This window comes from Strix aluco, chromosome 9 (assembly GCF_031877795.1).
Source record: "Strix aluco isolate bStrAlu1 chromosome 9, bStrAlu1.hap1, whole genome shotgun sequence".
NCBI classification, from domain to species: Eukaryota; Metazoa; Chordata; class Aves; order Strigiformes; family Strigidae; genus Strix; species Strix aluco.
The window spans coordinates 8,179,553-8,194,695 of record NC_133939.1 but is presented as its reverse complement, the minus strand read 5'-3'; the positions used below and the strand labels follow the sequence as shown (position 1 = coordinate 8,194,695).

At 38.1% G+C, this 15,143-nt stretch overlaps 1 protein-coding gene across 3 annotated transcripts in view; it reads left to right on the top strand.

Annotated features, from left to right (window-relative positions):
• CAB39 (calcium binding protein 39) overlaps positions 1-7,553 on the top strand; it is a 43,159-nt gene extending 35,606 nt beyond the window's left edge. For all 3 annotated transcript variants that reach the window (XM_074833633.1, XM_074833635.1, XM_074833634.1), the window contains exons 5-9: positions 1,396-1,564; positions 2,319-2,378; positions 3,028-3,093; positions 3,945-4,088; positions 4,951-7,553. In XM_074833633.1, coding sequence (XP_074689734.1) covers positions 1,396-1,564; positions 2,319-2,378; positions 3,028-3,093; positions 3,945-4,088; positions 4,951-5,139 — 628 coding nt within the window. In that variant the 3' untranslated portion in view covers positions 5,140-7,553. The remainder of the gene's footprint in view (positions 1-1,395; positions 1,565-2,318; positions 2,379-3,027; positions 3,094-3,944; positions 4,089-4,950) is intronic.
• Positions 7,554-15,143: the final 7,590 nt, after the last annotated feature.

Here is a 15,143-nt window from a genome sequence, read left to right as displayed (position 1 = left end):
TCTCAGCATGCTCTCATTGATATGTGACTGAATGAGGGATGTAACACATTTGTCCTAATTCTTAGTTTGTGTTGTCACTCTTCAGAGAGCATTATTCTGACAGGGATTGTTGAAACACATATTCATAAGTCAGGATGTTTGAAATGGGCATTTAGTGACTCAAATGTTATATCTTGTATCCCACTGAGTCAAATTTATGTAAATTTAAACTATGGGATGAGTTGCAAAAAGTTCAGTAGATGACAGGCTAAATGGGGAAGAATTGCAGGATTTAACATGAAAATTAATTCAGAAGGAAATTTTTTTTTATGGTAATATAGTTAGTGCTTAATATGCACAATGATACTTTGCTCCTGAATTATTCTGGTGCATTTAAATTAGCTTCCGATGGTATAGGACAAAGGATTCTTTAGGTGGGAGGCAGGAAGGTATATAAGAGGCTTTGACTGCTCCAGAACCAGGTAGGTAACAACAGACATAAATTTTCTGTAGACTGGGATAGTTTGTATTGCAACATGCTGGCTTGCAAAGACAGTTCCATTTTCAGCCAGGGTCCTACTACTAGCTTGCTTGGGAAAATGAGGAGATAGTAGCAAGTACAAAGGTGTATTTCTATCAAATGTGTCTTAAACACACTGTTGTGAGGTTTTGACAGCTGCTGTTGGTGTATGCTAAAATCAGCTGAGAGAACCCTGTAATATTTGAGCAAGAAAGCCTGCCAAGGAAGTGTAGCAACAATTTCTAAATGAAGCCATCAGGGACGGCTTCATCACTTCCATCAAATCAGTGATGGACATGTTCCAGAGGTCTCTTCTCAGAAGGCGCAAATACTTTGCTAGAGGCGATGAAGACTCAGGCGCAGAGGAGGTGTTCAGTATTGTCCTTAGAATTAGAGGACACTGTTGCCAAGCATTTCAGGCTTGAAGCCTGTGATGTGTAGAGTAGCTGGTGCTGCTGAAAAATGGTTTAATGAAAGAGGAGACATGAATTTATGTCCGGTATTATTAATCCTTCATGCTCATATCATGGATAGCTTTATGTAAATTGCTGTCATGTTGAAGCAGCCAGCTTTCAAGACAGAAATCGCTTACGGCTTTTGCAGATGTCTGTGATCCCACCAATATGAAAAAAAAAAAGAAAACTGATTTTGAGTATGAAGAAAATACTGTCTTTTTTCTCAGTTTGTGAAAGTCATTTGTATTTGCTATAATTTGACATTTAACTGGTAATGACTTCAGTAATATTTCATAGAAATGTTTAAAAGTGGAGTTTAATGCAGAAATAACTTTGAATTTTTGTTTGCTTGATAGCATTGAAAACTGTAATTAGCAGTGTGGTACAGTGCTAACTTGTGAAGGTATGTATAAAGAATCTTTGTTATTTTTTTTTAAATAGGTACGAATCTCCAGAAATTGCCCTAAATTGTGGAATAATGCTTAGAGAATGCATCAGGCATGAACCACTTGCTAAAATAATCTTGTGGTCAGAACAATTCTATGATTTCTTCAGATACGTGGAAATGTCCACATTTGACATTGCTTCAGATGCATTTGCCACTTTCAAGGTAATTTACATACAACATTGGAATTACTATTTCTATAGCTCTCTGCTGTGTGAACCCAGATGATGTGTGTAACAGTCTTGGGCAAAACAAACCTAGAGAGGGGGGAAAAAAGGAGGTGTGGTGCAAATGGGTAAGCTGGACACTGTTCTTCCTTATTTCTCAGAATGTAAGACATACCTTTAAATATATATTTACTGTGTTCCTGATAACTTTTATTCTAGAAAGCAAGATCTAAACTGTCACACGTTAGCTGAATACATGTACACTTCCATGTCAGGGGCTTTTAAATTTGTGTGTCTCAACTTCTCAAGTGAGCAAACTCCTTCTCCTTCTGTTATGAACCTGAGATATTTGATGCTGATGCTTTGTCTGGGGAAATTTTTTGTTGTCCTGAAACAACCAGTTATGGGACTGTAAGCATAATATTGATCAGTATTAAACAGTGGGTCTTAACCTTGGCTGTGTATAGTTCTGTGCAGAGCATAGCCTTGATCCATAAATGGCATTCTTCAGTGGTAATTCCACAGGGTATTTACCTGTGTGAATTAACATAACACATTGCAGACCTTTCCTAAGTGATGCCAAGATCCTTAGCAATGTCCAGGTAACTGCATTCATGTCCTAAATTTCTTCGTTTAATGAAATAGCAAAATTTTCTGTTGGGTGTCTTATGTGTACTCACTGTTCAAATAAAAATGTACTATTTAAATATTTTAGTGGAAATATTGGTTTTGTGCTTTTTTTTTTTTTACAGGATTTGCTTACAAGACACAAGTTGCTAAGTGCAGAATTTTTGGAGCAACATTATGATAGGGTGAGCTAAATATTCTGAATTTTCTAGTTCTGTGTATCTTATTTGAAGAAATCAGTATTTTCGTTCCTTGTTTAGATTTGCTTTTGGAACTTTGCACACAATATTAAACCAACTGAACTTAGAGTAATTTCTGCCAAGCAGTGAAATTAAGATCAAGACCTTATTGTTGTTTGTAGAAAAGTGTGAAAACAAGAGGTGGCAGAAATCTAGTTCTGTGAAAACTAGATCTGGTTTTTCCACTAGAGGGAACCCTTTCCTCGTCTTTTTCTTTTGTCTGTATTAACCCGTAACAACCAAAGAATTCGAGATAGCCCTCCTGCACCCACTGGGGACTCCTGAAATTAATGAACAGTGTTCACTGCCAGGAACTATTATAGCTTAAGAAATAATGAGATAACTACTTCTACCACACTGTAATCTAAACATTAAAGGCTCCTAAAAGAGTAAGTACATTTTTAAGTACTTTTTTTTTTTTTTTAAAGCATACAAATGTTTAAACAGTAGTGACTTACAGAAACCTACTGAGATTTCAGATTTTGTTTACTTTTTTTATTGTGGATTTGCATCTCCTCCAGTTTGTTACAATAATTTGGAAGAGTTGTGTGTGACGCTTGGAAAGGTCCTAACCCTTCTTTTATTCTGTGCTTAGTTCTTCAGTGAATATGAGAAGTTACTTCATTCAGAAAATTATGTGACAAAGAGGCAGTCACTTAAGGTAAGGCAATTTTATTTTCTTAAATGCAAAGTTAGAGAATTCCTTTAGTTTCAGGGTGGGTTGACTGGAATTGAAATGGCTTCAGTAACTGCCTTGGATAGTGTTTATTTTCATTTTTCATATGTTTTAATTCTTAGGATCAGCTACTTCTCTTTAGTCCAGGTCTTCCATTATTTAGTATCCAGCACACACCAAGTCATTTCTGTATGTAGAAATGGCTATATGCAAGTATGTTCATTTTCGTTGATTTTTTTTTTTTTTCCTTCAACAAATCTGGACACATTTAAGTAATTTAATAAAGGTTCACATGATGTGACTAGAGCAGTACTAATTTTACGTTCAAGTAGGTGAGAAATAGTGAACATAAATATAATATGTAACTTGTAGCAAGGGTGGTACTTGTGGGGGGTATTCTTCTACTCCCTTCTGGACAAAGAAGGTAGCAAAAGAAGTCTAAATATTTCTCATTTGAAGTGCTAACTTTTTTTTTTTTTAAAAAAAAACCCCAACAGATTCTTATTAGTGATGTATAGCTTCTGTATAAATGAAAAAAAAAAAAAAAAGAAATAATGGGGAAATAAGAATGAAAGACTTCTCGTTTAAGTTCCAGTTCATAACAAGGGAGGATCAAAAGGTGATTTTTCACTTGTTGAGAAAAAGGAGGAACTCCATCATTGAAATAAGAGGAAAATGCACCCTGCACTTAGAAATCCGGGACATTTGAGTTCCATTTTTACTATATTACAGACCGGTGTCAACTACTCAGCGTGTTTGAAAGCACTTAGGAAAAAAGTTGTTTCTTACATCCATTGTCAGTCATTTTTTCCATTTGTGCTTGTTTTCCACTTTAGCTTCTTGGTGAATTGTTATTGGATAGACACAACTTCACAATTATGACGAAGTACATCAGCAAACCTGAAAATCTCAAACTAATGATGAACCTTCTACGAGACAAGAGTCGTAACATTCAGTTTGAGGCCTTTCACGTGTTTAAGGTATGTTTAAAAAATCCCACAATAAAAGAAACAACAAAAGAACCCCACCAGAAGTTGTTTAGTTGAGTAAACCAGTTAGCTGCGCCTAAATGGAGCTTACCTTAATGTCTACTTAAAGGTTAAATAAAGAGAGAGCCAATGTTTGTCTTTATTATGATCCATCTTTACAAATAGCTTTCTTTGCATCTTTTGAAAGCTGTTTAGAAACCACTTAGGGACTTTCATGTGATTGTCAGTGTAATTTTTCTTAGAAAATTTTTTAATTAAGAAAGACGAAGTGCAGTAAGATAAGGAGGAATGCATGATTTCATATGAAGTCATGAAGCATCCTGGTGCTTGATCTATACGTGTTGCATGGGTATGAAGGGTAGTGGTATTTTAGTCAAGTCACCTAAAATTTCAAAGCCTAAACTGTAGTTTACACGTTATAACAGATACCTTCTGACTTTGCAGCAGACAAGCAAATAGCTAAGAGCTTGGAGATACAACTCGAGGTATAAAAGTTTCCAGTGAACTTTAAGATACCCATCTGATGCTGTATATAACGTGAAACCGTGTATTTGCTACAGAATTCAGCTATGAGGTGTCTTCAGTGGTTTCTGCAGAGGGTATTGTGGCTAGTCACCTCCCACAAATTTAATTTATTTTGGTACTGGTGTTCAGCTCCTAATAAAAAAAAGGAGTAATTTTATTTTAAAGCTTGCATTTACTCCGTTATTTTTTCTGTAGCGATACTGGGATACAGAATAATTAAAACATAATTTTAAGTTACTGTCATCACTGTTTTGTTGGCTAGGTTTGTTTTTTAATTTAGCCTTCTGTTTCCTGCTATTATGCTAAATGCCTTTTAATTTTCTTGCAGGTGTTTGTAGCCAACCCTAACAAGACACAGCCTATATTAGACATCCTTCTAAAGAACCAGACCAAACTTATTGAGTTCCTCAGCAAGTTTCAGAATGACAGGACCGAGGATGAACAATTTAATGATGAGAAGACCTATTTAGTTAAACAGATCAGGGATTTGAAGAGACCAGCACAGCAAGAAGCTTAATCTCCAATAAACCCTTAAAATATTAAACCCAAATTCAGCATTTGCTGTTAGATATTCAGCATCAGGCACTCTTATCGATTCATGAGGAACATTACTGCTAATCTGCTGTTCAGTGAACGGTTTTTGTTTTTCTCTTTTCTTTTTTAGTCCAAGTTGAAAAACATAGCTGCTGCTTTCTTGCACAATGTGGACTTTCTTGATATTTGTGTCATTTCAGAATTCAAAGACACTGCTTGTTTTAGGAGTCCTGAAAAGAAAGATTCTAGGTTCGTGAAAGCAAACATATAGATACTAGTTTGGTTTAGGAGAGAAGGTATTAATGTAGTTAAGTACAGGTTGCATGCTTGCAAATCTGAATAAATCTGTATGTTTGCACTTACCTTGTTTGAGATATGAGCACAACGTGACCTGTGCATACCTGGCACCATAGTATAAGATTATATGCCTTGATTTTAAAAAAAAAAAAATGTGCAGTGCTTTATTTGTAATCAAAGGGGAAATGTATCTAAGATGTGAGCTTATTGGGATAAACAGTTGTCTTGCAAATAAACTGATATTGAAACTTAGCGACTTTTAAAAGAGTGAAATCTCAAGGTTCATAAGGAAAATGTATATATGCCTTTCACTGCTTTATAGAATTTTTTTTTGACATGATTTTTCTGAGAATTGACTTGTAAACTTGGAAATATGTTCTAAGGGTTTTTGTTAATTTTACTTTAAAGGTATTTCAGACAGTAGACCTAGCAGTGACATTTTGCATTTCATTTCAACAATGCTTGCTGGTTTCTTTTGTATATAACTCCTAGGCTGCTCATTTCTTTAAAGTATGATTTAATTTGTACAGCAGAGGAATGTTATTGTATTAGTCTGTAACTATTACCTAATATTGAGTTTTGCAAAATGAATGCTCATATGTAATTGAATACTTCAGATCACATGGAAATGCTGATTTAACAATCTTAAGTACTGCAGCATTAAAAGGAAAAAAGGAAAAAAAACCCAAACAAATTCTTTGTATTCACTTATCTAATGGGGTGCCATCAATTAGGGTACGCTGAAATGAGAACTGGAACCCTTTATACTATGTTCTTACTGGATAATATTGGCCTTATTCAATTAAACTAGCATTATGCTCACCAGCTCTGCCAATGGCAAAGATTATGCTAAATTAATATTGGTTCCTCTTACTTCTGGGGAGCCTACAGTGCATCATTTCTTTCTTACAGTAAATAACTCAGTACAGCAGTTGTGTAAGTGAATGATTTAATTCCCTCCAACTTCAAGAAACAATTTCATAGATGTCCTAGTTAACAAAATGATTTAATTTTGTTGATTTTGTTGTTTAATGCTGCAAACTATCAGTATTTATAAAAACAAAAAACCCAACCAATTTTGCACCATGTTTTTTGTTACTGTGACCATACAAAAGGAATCTACTAAATATAGCTAAATGATGTTATTAAAATTGTATCTATCCATCATATAGTAATGCTAAGATCACAACCAAGCAAACTTACAGATTGGAGTCTGAAAGTTCAAATTCTGCATGGCTGAATCTGATTGCAAATGCTATAGAAAATGTTTGTTGCTTCCTGTCCTCTTCCTAATTAAAATATTTTGCAATCGGCAAGATGAAACTCCTAAGTGATGTTTAAGCTAATTTGAAAAGCCTTCACAAGGGAAGTCAGCTCCAGAAAACTGAGTGGTTTCACTCAGTTGTTTAAAATTGCTTTTAACATGATAATTGGTCTTTTAAAGGTTCTTAACATGTCCTTTGCAAACTGAATCATTTTGCTTACAGGAAGGAAAGTAGCTTATTCTTACTGAAGATCACAGGCAGGCAGAATTGGCCATGAGATGGTATTACAGTTCAGTACTAACAGTCTGTTGTATTTTGGTTTATCATAGCTGAGTGGACGAAAACATTATTTGCCAAGTTACTCACCATAACATATAAGGCTTCCTCTTTAGAAAAATGTAGACGTGCTAAAGATTTATATATGTAAAGAAGTGAAACCATTTGGACTGGGATAGAGGTTACTCTATATTAGGCCTTGGAAACAATGGCTATGGTGACTTTTTTTAATATGTGGAAACATTTGAATGTTGGCTTTGGAAAAGAAGTTGTATTTAAATTAAAGCTCATTTGACGTGCTCTTCGTATTAAAAAAACCTATTGTTCTGGAAGTGGTTTCTTATCTGCTTGAAGGCTTAAGGGTATTACTAAAAGTTTTATTTAAATGTGAGCAGTTTTTGGTTTCGCTTTTTTTTTTTTTTTTTAAATAAGAGGTGTATACAATTGTAATTCTACTTCCGTGGTAGCATTTCATTTCTCCTGAGGAAAATGCGTTTCTTATCGAAAAAATCTGGCTGGCCCCATAATTTAAATTGAAATAAAATTTTGAAGAAAAACATGTGTTCTTTACTGTGTTACTGAAGAGGATGAGTTTCTTGTGAATGTGTATCTGTTCTTTATTGCCTTAGATGGGTTCAGCTTTCTCCCTTTGTGAAATGTGAAATAATTTAAAATCATGATAAACTTTGGCTTGCAAAAATATTTTTAAGGAATTAAGACAAAGTGCTGTATTAGAGATGTAATCATTTTTAATTGTTGGTAGACTCTTGCCTATTTGTAGCATTATTTGCTGATCCTATTCGTTATTTGCATGACCAGGGGTCAAAGAGAGGAGATGCAGTATCCTGTGTCACATCTAGAGACAGGACCTGATAAGATTAATGGAAGTGAATCTTCGATAATTTTTGGCCCTTCCCTTCTCTCTAAATTTCAGGAGATGAGAATGTGCAATAGATATCTCTTTTCTTAGGAAATCCTATGGTGTCTGTGCCTTTGAAGCTGTCTGCCTCTGTTTTTCACAGGTAACACCCCAAGTTATGCAGGGTGGCAAATGTCAAGACATTTAAAAAACATTTAAAAAATTACATTTAAAAAAACAACCACCAAAACATTCAGGAGTCTTTGATGCAGATTCTTCAGATGGTTTTGTTCAGCAAAATTACTAAAAAATCTGGTTTCCTGCCAGGAACATACTTCCCTTGCAGGCAAAAATATTTGGTCTTTTTTATAGCCCCCTGCTAGAGTCTACATCTGTTTGAGCCTTTATATAAAATGTTAGTATTTTTCTCCCTCACTGACAGTAAGATCGCAGGTTACAAGGGGAAGGAGTAATTAATACTTGAAGTCAAACAAATTGCAAATTTTAATTAAAGTGGTCAAGTTGAGTTCTTGACTGGGTGTTTGGATGAAACGGCCTCAGCGGGAGGAAGCATGGGAAATGCAAGGAGATGTTGCACTGACTTCTTAAAATGTGTTTTTCCTGCAGAGTTGATCAGCAGGACCTGCCTTATGAGCTGACATCGCTAGGAACCAGAGTAAAAGTTGCTCTCAGACCCCCTGGGAGCAGGTCATGGACAAAGCCACTTTCAGTAAGTTTGCTTTGTTTGTGGCCTGCCAGGTCATTCCTAGCAGGCAACTTCCACCGGTTTTCATTTTGTTGTTACCCTTTTTTCCCCCCTTTATTCTAGACCTTTGCTGGCTGCTTTGTTAAGTAATTTTCCTGTCCGTATTACTTTCCCTTACATGGCTGTTCAATTGAGGTGGTGCCATCTCGGGTGCAGTACCTTTATTTTCTGTCATCATTTTGGTTATTTCTTGTGATACATCAGTACTCCTTTCTCCAAAGGTTTTGGCCTTTTTAAGGCATTTTTAAATGGTGTTTCTTAAAGCTTTTCAGCATATTGTAATTTAAGTTGATGGTTAGTATCATAGTGAGGAAAAAACAACCCTGTTCTTTTGCATGTTATCTCTTTAAATCGCTGTTCAACTTAATCTGAGCACAGTGAATTTGTGAAAAGTTGTTTCCAGTGTAATCTGTATTTGATTACAGATATGTAATCTGTATTTACAAGTGGACCTGAGTAGATCCAGTTTAAATCCCATGTGACTGGAGGCAGGTCAAAATATCAAAAAACAAAACAAAAAAAAAAGTGGAAAGAAGTTAAAAGGAGGGAGGAGAGAGACATTTCGATATATTACATTATCTGGAGCAAATTCGCTATTTCATGAGAGGGAAGACCTGTTCTGCTTCCTGTTTAAAGATGTGTTGACTCACCTCTATTTAAAAAACACTACCACAAACCCCTGAGTTATACAGCCAACGTATAATTAGATTTTTGATACGTGTGTTGTATTCACAATGAAATATAAAGGCAAGCTCTTTTTTAGAGGGCTCATACTGGAGATTCTGGTTTACACAACAAAAGTAAGGATGTTTTGTTTCCTTGCTCAGAAATGCCTTGACCAGAACTGGCTTTCTCTCACTTTTCATAAATGGACCCTTCATGCGAAAGGTTTCCTTGCCATCTCTCACAGGAGAGTTTTCCAGCTGTGTTGTGGTGGGGCCGAGTGTAATGGTACTCAGGATTACATCTGCCAAGGGAGTGTGTTGCGTGTCTGGAGGTGACACTAGCTGAATTGCCTTATGTGTGCCTGATAATGGTAACACTGAAGGATTTGATCAGGAGTGTATGTTTGGAGTGAAGGAAGATAAACAGTGTGCTGTAATATAAAGATACAGTTTAGATATGTTTTAGGGAGGGTGGATCTGTTTGGAAAAAACAAGTGATAAATATATATGCTGCTTTTTATATCTATTGGAACAGCTATGTATGTACTATTAAGATAAATGATTATGACTGGAGTTGTCTGCTCTCCTTGCCTAAAATTAAATCAACAGTAGGTGTTTTTCCATTTCTTCCCCAGCAAATTCCTTGTTACTGAGCTGTCATGGAGGATCCCATTACAGTTCCTGTTTCTTCCTCTCGTGCCAGCCTTTGGGAATACCTCGCATCCCACCATGAAGAAACTCAGGGTGATAAAAATGTGAGTGTTGCTTAACATATTAAAACAGATGTTGAACTGAATTTAATATTGCTTAGTGTTATTTAGAGACTTGCAAGAGAGAAATGCAAACCTAATCAATTTGAGCAAGAAACAATTTTTAGGGCTGTTTTGATAAGTTTAAGAATGTTGTGTATTCTTACATGAATAAATAAGCCATTATAACTGTAATTTGGGGCATCTAAATAAGGCATGCAGCATGTGTAGTACAGTGTTTAAACTACTGAGGTGTGAGCAAGCCAAGTTTTGTCTTCAGCTCTTTAACAGCCTCTACAGATTGTACAGAATTAAAAGAAAATGTGTCACTAAGAGAAATCAGACTGTATTGCAGGCCTCTAGGCATCTAGACAGGTTAAGAAATAAAGTCTGGAGAGACTGAAAGGTGCAAAAGTTCACCTGGATGTAAAACTTAACTTGCAGCAGCTGAATTTCCTCATCTTTTTCTATCTCTGGAATTAGAGAATGCTGGGTCATGCCAGCTAATATCCAGTTACATGAAAACAGCATTTAAGGATTTACAATAATATTATGTTTTTACATAAAATGTTTTTGCCCTAGAAATTGTCTCTTAAAAAAGTAGGAGAACAATGTCACGAACAAAACCAGTGTATTGGCAGAGCTAGGTTTTTGTAATGTTTCTTCAGGCTATTGGAACAGTAGGGAAATCCTTTAGGCTTAACTTTGTGATGGTGCACATGCCTCATGTTCGAGGAGCCCCTACAAAACAGAGACGTGCAGATTAGGGTTGAATCTTAGTTGTAAGTCATATCAGAGCAATGTTAGAGAAAAAGCACAGGTAAAGCTAACATAGCAGGAAGACCTACAGAGAAGTATAAGATGGGTTCATTGGAGGTTGTGAATAGCTTGTAAATATCTGTTATTTAATTTAAAAGATGAAATGGTTTTCCGTACCAGGTTGTAGGCCATCAGAGTGCAGTATCTGTAATATGATACATACTATATAGACAGGATTGGAATTTTGGCTTCAGTTTATCTAATGTAAGAAACGGGTATTTTATAAAGAACAAAATGCGAAAGAGATATGATGGACAGTGGCTGAAAGTATTCTTGCTGCTTGGTGTTACTTGGGAAGCTGGAGCCTAGCTCTCCAATTTAATGCCAGTCTTCCCTTCTCTTGGGTATTCACACAGTTTGGGTGAAACCTGCAGGTTAAAGGGACAGAGGCATGGTAACAAAACCAAAATTATTAAAATATCAGGGAAGAGCACAAGTCTCATTCCTTACTGCTACTTTACAATTTTAAAATGCTTCCCCTTTATAGCTTTGATAGAAGAATAAACTGAAAGCTAGCATGGGGTAATTTAAACTTTTGTACAGAAACTTTCAAAAAAGCATGAAGTTGTGAGTTAATTTCTTTTAGCTGAATGTTTCTTCTGAGCTATGTTTTTTCTTTTAGCCTTGACTGGTGTAAGTTAAATTTCCCTTGACTACACATTGCACTTTTGGTAATTAGTAACACATGACAGCTGTGTATAGGTGGTGATATAGTTTGTAGTGTGCTCTGGTATACGGTTCATATGGGAAAAAGCAAGTAGGCCAAATTGGTGAGTACAGTGAGTTATTGACAGTTTTCAACATCCGAGTTCCAAAAGCAAAGTCCTTGTTTTACTAATAAAGATGTGCAAAACCTAAGAATTTCTAATAATTCTATTGGTATTCATGTTGGCTCTTCAGAATGACCAGTAAACCGCAATCTAGTTTTGAAAAACATCTGCTAGACAGGTAACACCCAAGGTGAAATATTACTGTGTCGCTTGTGGTTTGGGCTTGTTTCCACCAGCTGTGTAGGCTCTGCTGCCAGCTCCTGGGCAGGGGAGAGTTGGCACTGCTGCTAGTACAGCTGCCCTTGCTCTGGAGTTAGCTTTCTGCAGTCTCCTGGCTGACCTGACTGTTGCCTCATCCCACAGACTTCTTTCACATTAGATAAAAACCTCAAGGAAGAAGAACATGGAACAAGGTAGGGCAGTGAAGCAAAGGGTCAGAAAAGATCCAGTTTTGCAGCAGAGCTGTCAGCATTCTTGTGACACAGTACTTTTGTGTTACCTGTCTTTGACTCAGATAACCATTATTTAGTCAGCCACATGAGCAGAACTGTCTCTGGTCTGGGGATATGATGGTTTGTAAATCTTCTTTAGCTCTTCTGGTGCTCCCACTCCTTGTTTCTGAACTTCCAAGTCCATAAAGGATATTTTCTGCAGCTCTGTTTTCTGTTAGTTAATCCCTCCCTTACGGAGTCTGATTCTTTACCTACAAAATCCCAGTCCTCTTGGTAAATCACTTCTTTCCACTCTTCATTTCCACCTTCCAATTTCTGCCATTTGTCTTTTCAGTCCTTTTCTGAAGGGGCTCTTTTGGATATTTTGGGTACTGCTCTCTAGTTGCTGAACCTCATGTAGGAAGTGCAGTTATTTATGTTTAATCATTTTTTTTCCAGTTGTGAAGAGTTTATCATCCAGTATCATTGCTGCAGGCAACATGTGGTTTCCTTATAGGCTGCTGTTTATATATCATTAGAAAATAGTGAATAGGCAAAGTGAGATTAGATTATGAGTACAGCACATATGGGGCTCATAGCTATGTGTTAGGCACATGAGAATTTAGATGATGATGGGGAGAGGGGTGGAAGCGGCACTAGTGTAGTTTGACTAGGGTGAACCCTACTAATGGTTGAGGTACTGCAGGTTTGGCATGGGGGTTGATTAACCAGATGATGTTAGGAAGCCAGGTGCTACCAAGAACCCCACATAGCTGTGTGGGGCACTAAATACCTGGAGTTGATAACAGATTTATAAAGCAGCCAGTGTTTTACCTCTGCTTTCAAAATGCTGCCCTGTTTGTATAAACCCTTACATTTGGGTTTCTGGTGTCAATGATGGGCCCTGTCAGTGAGTGAGCTTTTGCAGTCTTTCCTGTCACTTCAGTGTTGTAGGTAGGTGGCTGGGACAGTCTCCTGATCTCAAGCTAGCTGGCAGGGTGTTATTACAGGTGAACTTTGCTCTCCAAACAGTCAAATGGTATCTGTATTATCCTGTGACTAGACAGCAGTCTGCACTGAATCTTCTGAACTCAGCAGAGATCAGATCTTTGGTTTGTTATTCTCTTGGTCCATTAGTCCTAGAAAGACTGTTTCTGCTGCAGCAGTTTGATTTGCTGTGCTGCTACCAGAAGTGACCGGTTTAAGGACTGATCTATGCCCCTAGTGCCCAGGTTCAGACTGACCCCTGCAATTTGCATGCAGCATCAATAGCTCAACCAGACCCTGTTTCCCTCTACTGCTGTATTACTCATTAGCACTCTCAGGATAAGAAAAAACAATTGCAAATCAAATAGAGTTTAAATTGGTGCACCAAAGGGACAAATGAGCTCAAAACATTGCCCAGACAATGGCTTCATGGCTGGACATGAAAGGTGTTCTCAGGACTGGCCTGCAGCCTCTCCTGGAGAGCACTGGGGTGGTGATACCCATGTCACTGTTATTTGCTTGAGTGAAACTGCTTTTTGTGCCAGTATTTCCACACCTCTCCAACCTTATCCTCAGGCACAGAGTAGGGCTGTTTGAAGGCTGCTGGAAATAATGCTGTCTGGAACACTCTGCTGGAGTGAGGTCCTTCAGCCTGTGGCTGCTGAGCACCTGGATGTGTGTGGTCTGCATCTGAGAGGTCTGCAATGTCTACAGGTTTACATTCACTGTACAGGGAGGTTTTGCTTTATTTGGAGGGGAAAAAAAAGTAATCCATAGTACAGATCAAGGGTTAAAAGCCCTGTGACAGCCAGGAGATGGTTTTAATTTGATTGTTCTTATCTTACAGTGTGGCCTTTAACTTCAGGAGGCAGAAGGTAAGTGAGAAGGTATCTCTACCCAAATAGAGTACTAGCAGTTCTGATCTGCGGTTCTCCACACCTCAAAGAAAACTCCTGTGCCAAAGCAGGTAGTTCTCTGTCCCTTTTTGCTTCCATAGAAGCAGATCCGGGCCAGCCACTGGTTGTTCATGGTAAGATCAGTTTCAGGTTTTGGATCTGGCTTCCTTGATGTTTCTATGCATATTTTGGCCTGATCCAGAGCCCACTGAAACGTAAAAGAAGATTACTGGTGGCTTGGAGGGCTTTAGAGCTGGCCTCTAGGATAGTCCAGGTCTCAAGGCATTCCTGATCAGTACTCAGTGGGCAGAGGGCGGCCTCCTTTTGGGCGTTTTTGTTTACAATGCATAAAGAAACTAATGAAAACCAAGCTTCAGGAGCATTCACAGCTGTAGGAGAAACTTTTGGTCTATGAGCAAAGGAATGGAGGGAGTCTGCTTTCCAATGGATTTGTCTCCCATTCGTGTTTCCAGTGACAGGCTTACAGGTGGGAAGCAACATGGCAGTGGCCACTGTGGCTCCACATGCGTGCATTGCCCAGTTTACTGGTGCCAAGCAGAGTTTGTGCCTCTGGGGGTGAAGGCAGCCAGCAACACAATTGGGCTGGGGAGGAAGAGACAGCTGCGACTATTCCCAGTGTCAGCGTGGATCTGGTGAGTGGCACCCCTCTGGAGTGGGAGTCAGGGTACAAGGGGTGAGGGAGCAGGGATGAGACCTGAGAGAGGAAGGAGGTGGGAGAGATGAGGATGCTCCTCTCCAGTGGAGGAGATGGTTCCAGCAGGGTGGAAAGGACATGGAGGTGGAACTGCTAGCTCAGAAGGCACCTGGGGATTACTGGGAAGTGCCTTCTCCTTCACTGGAAAACTTGTCTGGGCCTGTGTCTTGCAGGTGGAGATCCCTGCATGGGGCTGCGTTAACCTTCTACCCAGTTCTGTAACTGGAGAGGATTACTGAACACCATCCCCTGCCCTGCACAGCAGGTGCCTGTGACACTTGTGGCTGTGGCAGGGCCATCTGAAAACTGTAGTCAGAGCCCTTGCTTTCTCTGAGACTGTCTTCATCTGAAAGTATCCAAAATTGATGTGGATCCTCTGGGACATTGCACAGGTTGGTTAGTCTGAGTCAATTCAAAATGAAATAACTATGTTTCGATCCTCTTTTCCTTAAGAGGGACTTCTTCCAGACACACCTAGAGAGACTGTCTACG